We start from the raw sequence: 14,589 nt of genomic DNA, 5'->3' as shown, positions 1-14,589 counted from the left end.
AGAAAAGAAAGCCAGAAAGAGAAGTTTGCCTTTTAAATTAAGTCAAATGGAAAGACCCTGTAGTTTCTTTAGTACAGAAGGACGTAAAGAAAATTTTTAATTTTAGAAAAGTTATGACATTATTATAAAGGATAAATTAGAACAGGGAAACTTGATAGCTGCTAAAATATTAAGCATGTAAGTCGTCAATGATAAAGGGGTATCAGTAGGGTTGGGTATTAGTTATACGAATGGAAGCAAGTAGTAAACCCAAAGAACATTGCAAGGTAGGAAATTAATATGTCTCCTTGAAAGTATGTGAGAGTGTTGAGGGTGTCGCTGGCATGTCTTCTGCTTTGATTTGTTTTGGATGGAGGTAAATGGGTAGGTGGAGGAAAGATTGATGAATCCAGAAGGAAGAATAAGTGTAACTGAAAAAGGAGTGCTTTTTGAAGCTGTAAATTCCCCATCTATAGTTGTTTTCCTGCAAAGGTAGACGACATCCTTTCATTATGGATGTTGGGTGGAATTTTCAGCATCGAGTAGAAGGTTTAATTTGGTGACATTTTCCATCTCTTTCAACTCAGAGGTAGTATGAATCTACCACTCACGAAAATGGGAAAGATGTGAAAACAATTTAGCGGGGAAAGGATGGAGTAAAAATGCCGAATTCACTAAGGGTGTCATAGATCGTTCTAGAAGGCTTTTTGGGACCTTTCATATTATTATATATTAGATTGTCTTATTTTATATTATTATGTTATTTTTAAATCAACAGCATTTCAGATAGGTGTTTTTGTAGAAGAATATACTCTGTGATACCATGTAGCTAACTACAGCTACCACGCAGTTTTAGATTCCTAGATATATTCTAGTTTTCTTTAATCTCTACCAAAGTTTCTCAGGTTTAAAAGACAATATTAAAATCAATAACTTATGTGAGTCCTGTATATTTAAAATTTTTGACCCTATTTTTTCTTCACTCTTCCCCCTCTTCTGCTTCCACTTGTCACACACTGACTGTTTAATCCTATACAGTTTCAACCGTCCCCTCTGCATTTTTCTTTTTCTTTCTTTCTTTTTTTTTTTTTTTTTTTTTTTTGAGACACTCTCACTCCCATCACCCAGATCACCCAGGCTGGAGTGCAGTGGCGTGATCTCAGCTCTCTGCAACCTCCATCTCCTGGGCTCGGGTGACTCTCCCACCTCAGCCTCCTGAGTAGCTGGGACCACAGGCACACCACCACATCTGGCAAATTTTTTGTAATTTTAGTAGAGACGGGGTCTTGCTATGTTGCCCAGGCTGGTCTCAAACTCCTGGGCTCAAGTGATCCGCCTGCCTCGGCCTCCCAAAGTGCTGGGATTACAGGTGTGAGCCACCACGTTCAGCCCCTTCTGCATTTTTCCACTGAGCTGCCTCTTATAAAGGTTAGCATTGGCACTGATGACCACATTCCACAACTTTTAACTTCTGATTCCCCTTGTCTTTTTCTGAACCCTTGATATAGATGACTACCCTTCTTTTTCTTCCTTTAACTTTTGAGAGGTTACGTTCTCTTTTATAACTCTTCTGTTCCCTGGTTTGTCTTCTATACATATAGGCATTCTCCAAGTTGTTCTCAAAATTCATTTTCCCTGTCTTGGATGCACAATCTCATTATTTTACTGTGTTAAAGTCATATCATATGTTCATTTAAATTACACAAATTTATCCAGACATTCAGTCAAATAAAAGAGAGAAAGAATATTTAGCAATAGCAAGTGCAGTAGTGCTGGCAATTCTGCTTACACTCCATTTATTGAATGTATGCCCCACAGTGAGCAGTAGTGAGCTGAGTATTGAGAATCCACTATTTCTTTAGTCAGTCTTAGTTTCTGCATGCCTTCTGTGTGTCTCTTTGAACTGAGGGAGACTTTAGTGTGTGTGTGCGTGCGTGTGTGTGTGTGTGTGTGTAAAACACTACCCTAAATTCAAGCCAACAGCTTCATCTGTGGTTTAACCGAAAAACTAGTGGTCCACTCCAATGCTGGAGGAATACCTGGCTGTGTGGGTGTGTTGACAGACTGTGTGCCTGTCTCTGGCTACCTTTTTAAAGACATTTCAAGAGTAATCTTGAAAAAAAAATTTAAAAAAAATTATAGGCCAATTTTAGACCTGAGTAAGATATGACTCCATTGTTTTTTCTTATAAACATTTCCCAGAGTCTTCAAAATTGTGTTTAAATAAATGAATCTGATTTTAGCCTCAAGTGGAACCTGAACTCCACCTGAATGTCGAATACCTCATTCTCATTGTATCCCAAATTAAATTAAATCTTAACCTCACCTTCCCACATCTCCCACATCAGCATTTCTTGATTTCTCAGGTTCTTAACAGCATTGACCCTCTCCCAGCTTTCCAGGATTAAAGTCTTATTTTAGTTATGATCATACCCCTGACCCCTTGCCCCCCAAAACAAAACACAACTATTGCTTATTAAATTTTGTGTGAACTTATCAACCTTGATTTTTACTACCCTTCCAAAAGTGGATGGCCCTTATCGTATTTTAATTTAGTTAAATATCACCAACTTTCCAGGCTATCACTTCTTACTGACACAAATCCCGTTTTCCCTTACGTGTGGATTGCCTTCCGATTATTTGCCTTTCAGAAGCTTTTCCTATTCTAAAACCCATCTCAGTCTCCAACCTTTCCTTGTTCTGTTTCCCCACTTAAATCATTGTGACTTTTTCTCCCGTCTTGAAATTCCCCTGTATACTCTGTACTTTTTAACTTTAAAGTTATTTGTATTCATTCATCTTCTGATTTGTAAGCTTTCTGAAGTTTAGATGAGAAAAAATTTTCATAATGCATGTTTTCTTTCATTTTTTGTTACCTTTTCATTAATGATACCTTTCCCTCCAGTTTCTTTCAGATTTAATAAACATGAATTGATCAACTTTTATTTGCTTAGGCAGTGTGCCAGATGCCTTTTTAGATATAGTCTAAATATATCCTCATATTTAGTTATATTTAATCCTTAGAGCAACCTACAACATAGTTACTGCAAGTTGTGTGTACAGAAGATCCTCGATATCCAACTGGTTATTAATCCATGTAATGCATGGAGAAGCAAAAATTGCCAAACAAAAACACTGACTAATAAACCAATCATTTATAAAATTAGGCTCTACTCACCAACTCTTCCTAATTAGCTGTAGCTGTTATCTGTCCCATTCACTACATCATTATCCTTCTCTGTCACTCTCTTGCTAATACAATGCAAATACAACACAAACCAAAATGAAATTGCATACTTTGCAAAAGATGAGAAACTTCATGAAGTCTGTTAAACTGCAAGAGAATCACATTAGTCACCTGCAGAATTGACAGATGAGTATCCAGCAGAATTAACCATTAAAGAAAAAAGTGATCACTCACAGGCAAGCACTTCACAAAAGAATAATTTGAGAACAAAGTATTAAGAGAGGCCCTTGAGAAAATTATTTCAATAAGCCTTTAAAACAAAAAATGACCCATTTTATGATCATGTAAATTTCAAAGCCAAAGGATGTTGCACCATTGTATAGTCAGAAAAGATACGCCAAAAAATAAAGTGTATTAAACACGTCATTAACTATTTTTAAAAAATAACTAATTTCTACAGGTTTTAGTTTCACATTTCAGATTGAACTGCAATCAACCTTTTATTTTCTTACCATTTACTATAAAATATTTTGACCTGTTTTAAATTGATTTCAGTACCAGTTATCCTTGGGTACCAAGGGCCTTTTTTATCCACCTTCCAAAGCCAAGGTAGCATCAGATTGCTTGTGCATGAACTCAGTGTGAACTTCCTTAGTGTAAAGTTAGGGTCTCAATTAACAATATATATCCCTTCTGAATAGAGTTCCTCCTCCATTCTTATTACTTCCCTTTTAGGGGAACATATGTTTACCTAATTTTTCCTATCTCCTTTTTCTTTTTTTTTTTTTTAACTTTTTTAGATTTGTTGTGCTCTTTTATTACTGTTTCTTTATGTCTCTCATAGTTTTTGTCCTATTCTCCCCTTTCTCTTTTCCTTTTTACTGTTTTTCCTTTGCCTTATCACCAGGTTCCTAACCTTGAGGCGTATCCACTGTCTACTACCTTGCCTGCCCTGCTGTCCCTTTTTAATCTCCTCATCTGGAATACAGTGGTTTGTTTTAGGTTTTTCTCTCCTTAATTCTAAGTCCTTTTTTTTACTTTTTCATTTCTCCTCTAACAAATTTTTTTTTAACTTTGGGTTTTTGTTTCATTCTTCATTCTGAGTACTTGCACCTCCTTACTTTTGGTGAGAAAGCTGGTGTTACCTAGAACCTCTGTGTGCTATAGAAACTCTTATTGCTAAGACCATGAGTGAGGTAAGACCTAAACGCCCCTTCTCAAAGGAAGCCCTCTTTCTGTTTTGCCCAACATGCCCCGGTATTACACCAAGCCACTTTATCTTGGCAGTTCCTTCTGCAAACCCCTGCATGCTGGTGTAGTTATTTCTGTCCATCTACTGTCAAAGGTCCTTGATTTACCACTCAGTGGGTATACACTAATGAAGTCTGATTAGATATTTGCTGTTGTAATATTACCATACTGAAAATCCTAAATTTAGGATTTTTGTGGGGAGAAATATTGGGGGGTCTGGAGAAAAAATATTCTTACCAGGATCACTTTCTGCTTCAGAAATTTTAAGAAATATTTTGGCTGGGCGTGGTGGCTCACGCCTGTAATCCTAGCACTTTGGGAGGCCGAGACAGGCAGATCACAAGGTCAGGAGATGGAGACCATCCTGGCTAACACAGTGAAACCCCGTCTCTACTAAAAATACAAAAAAATTAGCCTGGTGTGGTGGCGGGCACCTGTAGTCCCAGCTGCTCGGGAGGCTGAGGCAGGAGAATGGCGTGAACCCTGGGAGGCGGAGCTTGCAGTGAGCCGAGATCATGCCACTGCACTCCAGCCTGGGCGACAGAGCCAGACTCCGTCTCAAAAAAGAAAAAAAAGAAATATATTTTAGGACTTGGGCCTGTTCTGTAGTCCTGTGATAATTTATACCACTGTTTTCGGGGAGTAAGGATAGGTTTAATCTTAAATATGAAGGGAAGAAATTTTAGAGTCATAGATCCTCTGTAAAGAAAATAAAGTTTCAGCTGGGTGCAGTAGCTCACATTTGTAATCCCAGCGCTTTGCGAGGCCCAGACGGGCAGGTCACTTGAGGTCAGGAGTTTGAGACCAGCCTGGCCAACATGGTGAAGCCTCATCTCCAGTAAAAATACAAAATTGGCCAGACGTGGTGGTGGGTGCCTGTAATCCCAGCTATTCAGGAGGCTGAGGCAGGGGAATCAATTGAACGTGGGAGGCGGAGGTTGCAGTGAGCCAAGATCATGCCACTGCACTCCAGCCTGGGCATCAGAGGGAGAAAGAAAATAAAGTTTCTTGCTTATGGCCAGAAGTTTGAGACGAGCCTGGCCACATAGCGAGACTTCATCTCTTAAAAAAAAAAAAAAAAAAAAAAAATTAGCTGAGTGTGGTGGCACGCACCGGTGGTCTCAGCCACTACTTGGGAGGCTGAGGTAAGAGGATCGCTTGAGCTCGGGATTTTGAGGTTGCTGTGAGCTGTGATCATGTCACTGCACACTCCGGCCTGGGCAACAGAATAAGACCCTGTCTCAAAAAAAAAAAAAAAGGAAAAGAAAAGAAAGTCTCTTAAATGTTTAAAACGAGGCGAAAATTAGTATCTGCAGTGTGTGATAGGAATATTATAGTTGGGAAATGGGAAACTAATAGACTTTCTCATGTTTTGATATCTCTAATTAGAGCATAAATGCGAATGTTGTTCCTTCTTGCAAATTGGTACATTTCCCTTTCATTATCTTTCTGCATGGGTAAAAGGTAACTCAGAATATATATTTTTAATCTTTCTAAAAATGGAATCTTCATGAATCAGAGTTGTAGTAATCTCATGTCTGTGATTTGATGAAAATTTAAAAAAATAAGCGCTTTGGAAAATGTCTGTCTTCATATCCTCATTAGGAAACTTCTCTTTAATTTTGTAGTCAAATCAGAAAATTAATGCCCGTTGGACCACAGAGGAGCAGCTTCTAGCAGTGCAAGGTATATTAAAGATAAGCAGTTATTGTTGTTAATAATTATTTAATTTGTCATGAAAGGTGACTACTCTAGTTCTTCCCTTCCTTTAGAAATTGATCAAGAAAGGGCTCTTGTGTTTATCACAAAGTCCTGGTGACCAGGAATTCTGTGTTGTATTTGTGGATGTGACATACTCAAGTCTATGTGCATTTTGAGTCCTGAACAGCACGTAATGCATTCTCAGCACTAAATAATTGATGGTGATAATTAAGCATGAAAAAGTCACATGGGCTCTCTGTGCTTCTCCTTTGGTATTCCTGCAGTTGGGTTCGTTCTTACTGTATATCATTCATTGATAACTCATAGTTAAAAGCATCAATAAACTATAGATGTTTCTGATTTCTCTACTCTGCAAAATAGTGTTTATCTGATAAATGTCAGGATTGAAAATATTAACTACATGTTTAACTTTCAGTGTTTCATACTTCCCTTAAGAGATGTACCACTGAATGCTTAGAAACCTGATTTTAAATAGGTATATTTTTTAAAGGAGACTTAAGAGCGATATCAAAAAATCACATTCAGCATTTTAAATGCACTATTTCTAAGAATGTTTTGTTGAATTATATGGTAGAAGACTTTTTGTATTATGAATACCCATGGGCAAATTGGAAGCATAAACTTGGATTTTCTCATGTTTAAATGACTTAAAGACAAGTTGTATATTTTTATTCATTGTTACGGATTTGTTTCCTCTTCATGATAAATTTATGTGCAGGTCTGATTGTACAGTTTAAAGTTTGGTCTACATTTTGTTTCTTCCTGGCTGAGCACCTCTGTGTTGAGTGCTAATAGGTTTTTTTTTTAATCTAGGTTAACTACTGTGAGATAGTGGGGCCCCAATGAAACATATAAGCATACCTTTTAAAATGTTGCCAAATAGTCTTCAGAGAACATACTTAATACAAAAATGCTGTGCAGACATCATTCCGATTGATCGACTGATGGATGACTCCACAGTTTGGATTAGAGAGAGTAAGAATTAGCCAGCCAGCATGATTTGAAAATGTCACAGGAGGGTGCCAGCAGGATGATGTCAGCCCTTGCTTTGGCCTATGCAGCATAGCACAGTCATTTCATAAAGAATTGATACTATGACACAGGGTGCTGGATGTGCATTGGGCACATCTGTAATTATAGAACTGAGTTTCTGAATGAGTCAAAACAAGGTTTAGTTAGTTCATAATGTTCAAAAATAGCTGTTTTTAAATTAGACTCTGCTAATTTAAATTATTGTTTAAAAAATTAGCATTTTCAGTGGCTGCTTTATATTCCTTTAGAGCAATGGCCTACATGTTTAATATAGTCATTTTGAATAGGCATTGCTTTTTATTCATGTAAAGTCTGTATTTCCCTCTATCTTAGTAGCCTGGTAAAAACTGAACCCTGATTTCCAGTATTCAGTTGTTTAAAGATTAGTATATTAACTCTGTATTTTTAAGAAATTTTCCCAGTGAAAGAATTTTCTGAAAAGAATGTCATAGGAAAATCTAGGCTAATACTTCTCTACACAGCACTCAGTATTTGATATTGCTCTACAGAGTAATTTAAGTTATAGAGTCCATTGAATCTTGTGGCTGGGTTGGATATTACCCAAAGCTGCATTCAAAGGAAGAGCAGTGGTAATATCTAAATATATAGTTTGAACTATATATGTGGACATAACTTACAAATATTAAAATAAAAGTAGTCATATATATAACCAAACATTTCCTCTGTACTGAGGTATATTCAGTATTATACTATGTACATTTAAAAAGTAACCCTGTAAGTTACACTAATGCAGGAGTTTGTATGGAAGTACGCATGTTCGCAGGATTTCAGAGGCACTTTCTTAATAATGTGTTAATGGTGTTAATGTCCGTTTTATTTATTCTTTGGATTTTTTTGTTTTCATTTTTGGGTTTTTGTTGTTGTTACATAAAATAAAACTATATAAGGCTATTTGTGCCCTATATAAAATAGCTATTTTAAAGAGAATTTTAAAGTGTCATATTGTCTTATGTGCCCATGCATTTATATAGTGGTCAGAAGTGTGTCTTATAAATAGTATAATCATGTAGTAACGTCCCCTGTACCTGAGTTTCAGTGCATTTAAGGGGCGTAATTGCAGGGTCTTTTAATACACAGTTTACTATCTAGAAGTACTTACCTTAGCAGGCAATTGTTTTTGTTTTTTCTTTTTTTTAAAAAAAAGTATGGTAAACCTTCATACTTTAGTTTTACAAAGTAATAATAAACTGTTTTGATATTAACATGTTTTAATTTGTATAGCACTTTATATTCAAGACATTTTACACATATATTTCTGATTTGACACTTATTTGTTAAATGCTTTATTTTATCTGGCTCATAGTAGAAGACTATTACAGTGACCTGCAGAAAAAAATATTGACTCTGGGCAACTAGTGAGATTTACAACTTTACTATTAAATAAGCTTTTTTATTACAACTCTTTTGAAACCAAACATATTGAGATCATTTCCTTTTGTAGGGCTTAAATATGTATTTCCCACCTTATTTTCCTGTTCCATCTACTCATATTGTTGTTAACTAAATGTTAACCATTTAAATAAGTTTCCCTTCTTTCTCTCTTAATTAGAAGAGAGGGGAACCATGCTCAGATCAAATAGGAATGTCTGTTTACACTTTTGTAATCAGTCACTTTATTATGTTAATTCTAGTTCTACCTATGTTGTAATTTTAATAGAATTCTTCAAGAGTCTCCAGGTAGGATATCATTAATACTGCTAATTTAATCCTCTTAAAATATTTGCCAGGAAAGGTTTTTCTACAGTTTTTATCATGTGTTCCAACCCTAAGTATCTAAATTTTTATTATGACGAAATTTTATTATGACCAATAATGATCTTTCCATATTTGTGTTAATGATAAAATATTCCTGTTTGTAGCTTATACATATATACATATTTTTTCTAACCTATAATGCTTTTAGAAGTTATCCTAAAATCCAACTTGATATTCATATGATAAACAGAATTCAGAAATTAAGAATTTTTAAAGGAGCTGGGTGTGGTGGCTCATGCCTGTAATCCCAGCACTTTGGGAGGCTGAGGTAGGTGGATCACTTGAGGCCAGGAGTTCAAGACCAGCCTGACAACATGGTGAAACCGCATCTTCAGTGAAAATACAAAAAATTAGCCAGGTATGGTGGTGCACACGTGTAGTCCCAGCTGCTTGGGAGGCTGAGGCAGGAGAATTGCTTGAACCTGGGAGGTGGAGGTTGCAGTGAGCCAAGATGGCACTCCAGCCTGGGCAGCAGAGCAAGACTCTGACTCAAAAAAAAAAAAAAAAAAAAAAAAAGAATTTAAAAAGGAATTTAAAAAGGAATTTAAAAGAATTTAAAAAGGAATTAGATTATTCTAGGTGTATCTTTTTTCCATGTAAAATGGAATGATGGTTAGCTGTTTTCAAAAAACAAGACATTTAAATTATAGTACAAAACACCTTTTTAAAGTGTGTAGAGGCTAGAAGCATGGTATACAGTATTTGCCATTTTAATTATAAGCCACCTCTTAAATATATTCATTTCCTAGTCATTACTGCTTAAAAAAAAATGCTTCCCAACTAAAATTTATGCTACTTTAGGATAAACAAAATTTTTTCCAATTATATAAAGATGTCAACTTTAGTTATTTTTTATATAATTATTTTTTATATTTAGTTATTTTTTATAATTACTACCTTTTAATATAAAACAGAAAATGACGAACTATGTTCAGGTGGCTTATGCTTATAGTAAAAGTTACCTTTTCTTGTAGTTCATTCACCTTTTTAAGATAAATGAAGTTGCAAGTCTAGAAATTGTCTTCTCTCTTGTACTAACAAAAAGATAGAAGGGTTTGTAAGGGAGAAAAAGTAGATTTGGCAGTTGATTAAAAATAAAAGGATGGTAACATAGTACATGAATGATCAAAAGGAAGTGGAACAAGGAGATGCATATCTTTCCATCTGAAAAGCACCCTTTTGCTTTAGAGATTATTTTTCTATTATAACAGACACCATAAGAATGGAGGTTCAAAAGTATAATTGTCAGCCCTCTGATACACTTACATTAAATAATTAATGATTCAAAATTTCCAGCATTTTTGTAATGGAATGTAACTTATAATGTGATTTTGACTTTTAGCCCCTTCCATGTATACATCAGTCACTGTTCTGCTGCTATTGCTACCTTTTCTACCTCTTAATATGAAGAGATTTACAGGAGGTGGAAAGAAATACATGCTCCCAAATGGCTTGAGTTTAAAACGTATGTCTTAATGATAGAAAAGAATCATATCCCTGGAGTTTCTAGATGTTATTGTATTCCTATTATTTCAAAAATATATTTTTGAAAAATTAATGTTTCCCAGTTAAACTAAGTACATGTTCACTTTAAGAAATTTTGCTGTGAAAGCCAGAAAAAAAATCCTCTGAAATTTCACTACCCATAAGCAGCTTACCATGTTTCGTCTTTTGGATGTGTTTTTTTTTTTTTTTGTAGTCCAAAATCAATTTTTTTTTTTTTGAGACAGAGTCTCACTTTGTCACCAAGGCTGGAGCACAGTGTCAGTATCTCAGCTCACTGCAACCTCCACCTCCTGGGTTTAAGCGATTCTTGTGCCTCATCCTCCCGAATAGCTGGGACTACAGGCATTCACCACCACACCCAGCTAATTTTTGTATTTTTAGTAGAAACTGGGTTTTACCATTTTGGCCAGGCTGGTCTCGAACTCCTGACTTCAAGTGGTCTGTCTGCCTTGGCCTTCCAAAGTGTTGGGATTACAGGCATGAGCCACCATGCCCGGCCCCAAAATCAAATTTTAAAAAATTGTTTTAAACATACCAAAGGTAGCTATCCATGCTATCCTTTCTAGCTAAACATAAAAAAAAAAAAAAAAAGAAGATTCAGATTCCATTTTCACAGTTGGGAAATACCACATAAATTCTCCTGAAGTTACCACAATCTTACTAGCCAAAGATTAAAACAAAAAAATTGTATGGACAGACTCCACTAATTCAGAATGTCTGATAATTCAGATAATGGCTATGCTAAAGTCTCTACTGCTAATAAAAATATCTTTAGCAAGTTAAAAGTGTTAACAAGAAATGTTTAAAAAAGATGTTTTTGTGTTGGGTAATATAGATTCCTGGTTGGAATATGTGGGCTTTCATAAAATGTAATGATAACAGAATATCCTAATGACTTATATTTTTATGTTAATTCCCAAATAAAACTTTACATATTAAAGATTATAAGATATCATCTGCCAGCATAGAAAGCCAAGTTGTTTCATTGTAACTTTCAAATGAAATTTAGAAATTTGACTGAAAACAATTTTTTTCTTCCTGGGAAACTTACTATTTGCCTGTTTATTCCACCAACCTTTGAAAACGACCTCTTTTCCTAGAAGTGAGACTTTAACAACTATGGTTCAAGCATACCTTTTACATCTTCAGGAAGAGAGATTGACTTAATCATATTTAACTCCCTTCCTGAGAAAGTAATCAGATTTTATCAACTATGAAAAAATAATGGAGTGCCCTTCCCCCAGGGACAGACTGAAACTCAGGTAGCTCTGATGCCGTAAGTTGTTAAAGTTAGTTGCTGCTTATCACTACCACCTGCTAGTTGTTTCAGATGCCTCACTGGAGATTCTTTTAAAGGAGCAGTCTCATTGAGTCAGTTGGGGTTTCACTAGAGTTTGCTTAGTTGCTAGCAACAGTATAGAGCTTAAGAGTTCCATCTTCTAACCAAAGTGCTCTTGAGCCATGCCGTTCTGAGTGTGAAGGTGATGAAGCATTCAGCCATATATATCTAATACCTCTTGTGGTTTAAGGAAGAACAATAGAATGAGGCTTTATAGGGAAGAAAAATCGTATTTCCTTATTTCCTAAGCACTTCCTGTGTACTCAGCATTGTAGTAATGCTAGTGCTGCTTTGTATTTTCTAGGACAGTACTTTCCAACCTTTTTCACATCATGGTACACAGAGAAAATTATGAAATTTGTCACAACACACTAGGGCAAGCAGATGAAGCTGCTCTTGTCCAAATGAGACTGCCAAGGAGCTCCAGCTATTCCAGACCCTGTCCAGCCATCCTAGACCCTGTCCAGCCATCCTTCAGCATGAGGGGATTAGAACAAATGTGGATGAGAACAGGATGAGAACAAATGTGCCTAGATATTTGTTGGAATATCTAGGTTGGAATATCTGAGGTTGGAATCCTCAGCCGAACTACAGAAGTCTACAGTGTGGTCTGAGCTTTAAGAGTTTAGACTGGCATACGTGAGTTAATTATAAGCATATTATAGTTAATTATAAGCATACCTGGGTGAGTTAGAAAAAGTTGTTGACATTGAACATCTCTAGAAACACTAAAGCTCTTACAGGAAGTAGTTTTGAGTTTAAGGTGTATAATTTTACAAATGTAACAATATTGGTGACAAGGTAAAGTCCATTGAACAAGGGAAAATTAAGAAGTGGAAGATCAAGGAGTATAGTCAGAAGAAGGGGCACTTATTTAATGGAATCAGACTTGGGGACAACGTAGAGTTTTGGAATATATTTTGCAAAATAAGTGTTCTGAGGTTTATAATATCTTTAGACTTGGAGTCAGAGTTAGTTTTAATGTGACTTCTTCCTAGGAATACAGTCTAATCCTAGACTTATTTAAGGTTTTCACTTCTAAACTCACGTATTCAGTAGGTTTGGCCATTGCTAGAATGTAAATTAAGCGTCCCTTATGAAAATTAGTAACTGATAGAACACTATATTTGGTTTCTAATTAGTAGTTATTCTTCACTGCAGCAGACTCAAATTTAGAATTTAGAAATGGCACAGAGACTCACCCTTCTAAGAGCTGCTATTCTCTAAAATGTAAAAGTAGTAGAGAAGTACTTGAATATATAATAGTAACTCCTGTGAAATAACCTTGGATTTTTATTACCAAATAAACTCTCAGTGGAATCTAGTCACTATTAGAATTTATACTTAACTGTGAAGTTCAAACTGGAAATCAACCTCATGGGTTTAAAGGGAGTATAAATTCATTTATGCTGATAAAACATTATAAACAATGTCTATCATTGTTACTTTATTGTCATGTACATGTATTTTCCTTTGAGAACACAGCAAATGAGCATAGCTTACAAACCCAAAACTCTACCTTAAAAATGGGATATAATTAGAGGATAATAATGTCAGACCTCCTGTCCAGAATGCTCTTAGATAAAGGAATTCCCCTTAGAGTCAAGCCCAGCTAGTTTAATGTAGTCAGAAATGCTTATTTCCAAATTCTCAATTTAAAATAAAGCAGAATTTAAAAGTGGGATTGTTACATCATGATAGTGCTTTAGGGTAATTGAGTATTTCATATTAATTGGTATTGGTAAGAATAGCATTTCTGCTGGGTATTAACATATCCATATATTATTCTCTCATCTGTGATCATATACATGTTATTAATTTAAGCCCCCATATTTTTGTCTCCTTTCTCATCTCTTTCATTAATGAGTTACTGTTTTCTGGTATTTTTAAAAGCAGTTATCAAATTATAAAAATTTTCAGCAACTTTTCTATTTTGAGCTAAGTGCATCTCCTTCTAGAATGAGTCTGTGAACTTCTTTTAGAATTCCCTTGAGAGGAAATTATTATCTATTTAAAATTCTATAGTATAGTTAACAATCTCAACTTCTTAAATCAATTATTACCCTTTATTATAATGAAACTTCCTTAGTGTAAAGTTAGGTTCTCAATTAACAATAAATATCCATTCTTAAGTTTAAGGTAGTGATGATGAGCACAAGTGCTCTTCAGGTAGTCATTACTGTTACCTTATTCTTTAAGCTATCATCTTTCATCCATTCAGTCTTTAAAACTACTAGATGAGTTAAAATCCAACTGACTCTGAAAAAAAATCTTCTCTTTTTTTAAAATCCACCAACTTGTGATGATTCTCCTGCTTTTCATGTTTAAGTTCTTATCTAATTTCAATTTGTTGGTACCCTGGTGCTATAGGCAAGTATTCATGTTGAAGTTAGTATTAAGACCAAAATTATAATGCTTTTCTTAATGGGGGAACCCTAAGGCTACTCACTCAGTCCATTGAGGGGATAAGAGAGATGGCTCATTCCCATCCAGTTTTGTTTACAAACGATGTTGCTCAAATTTAGGTGACTGGCTACTAGGGAAATAAATGAATGTGGAATTGAGGATGGAACAAAGAATTCAATGCTTTACAATAAATGGACTGTATTTGAGAGTTCAAGAGAGGATTGGAGAAAATAACTGAGTATGTAAAAAATGGTAAGTTTCTGATTGTTCAGTTGAAGGCAAGTGGCTGGCTCGATGAAATGACATAACTGATAGTTTTCATCTGTGACCCTGATATCTTAGCCTCTATCTCAGAATTGAGAAATGAGCAGAGTTTATCAGAAAGGAATTT

The 14,589-nt window shown here is 35.3% G+C and overlaps 1 protein-coding gene and 1 long non-coding RNA gene across 6 annotated transcripts in view; both read left to right on the top strand.

Moving 5' to 3' along the window:
* Window positions 1–14,589, top strand: part of RCOR3 (REST corepressor 3) — a 57,312-nt gene that overhangs the window by 39,329 nt on the left and 3,394 nt on the right. For all 5 annotated transcript variants that reach the window (XM_031015454.3, XM_031015460.3, XM_031015458.3 and 2 more), the window contains one exon: window positions 6,046–6,103. In XM_031015454.3, coding sequence (XP_030871314.2) covers window positions 6,046–6,103 — 58 coding nt within the window. The remainder of the gene's footprint in view (window positions 1–6,045; window positions 6,104–14,589) is intronic.
* Window positions 6,111–14,449, top strand: LOC134758956 (uncharacterized). Its single transcript, XR_010134775.1, has 3 exons — window positions 6,111–10,412; window positions 12,097–12,431; window positions 14,318–14,449. It is a non-coding gene; the product is annotated as an uncharacterized lncRNA (long non-coding RNA).

Source organism: Gorilla gorilla, chromosome 1 (genome assembly GCF_029281585.2).
Source record: "Gorilla gorilla gorilla isolate KB3781 chromosome 1, NHGRI_mGorGor1-v2.1_pri, whole genome shotgun sequence".
Classification (NCBI taxonomy): Eukaryota; Metazoa; Chordata; class Mammalia; order Primates; family Hominidae; genus Gorilla; species Gorilla gorilla.
Note: the sequence above shows the minus strand (reverse complement) of the source record. Positions and strands in the feature narration are given on the sequence as shown.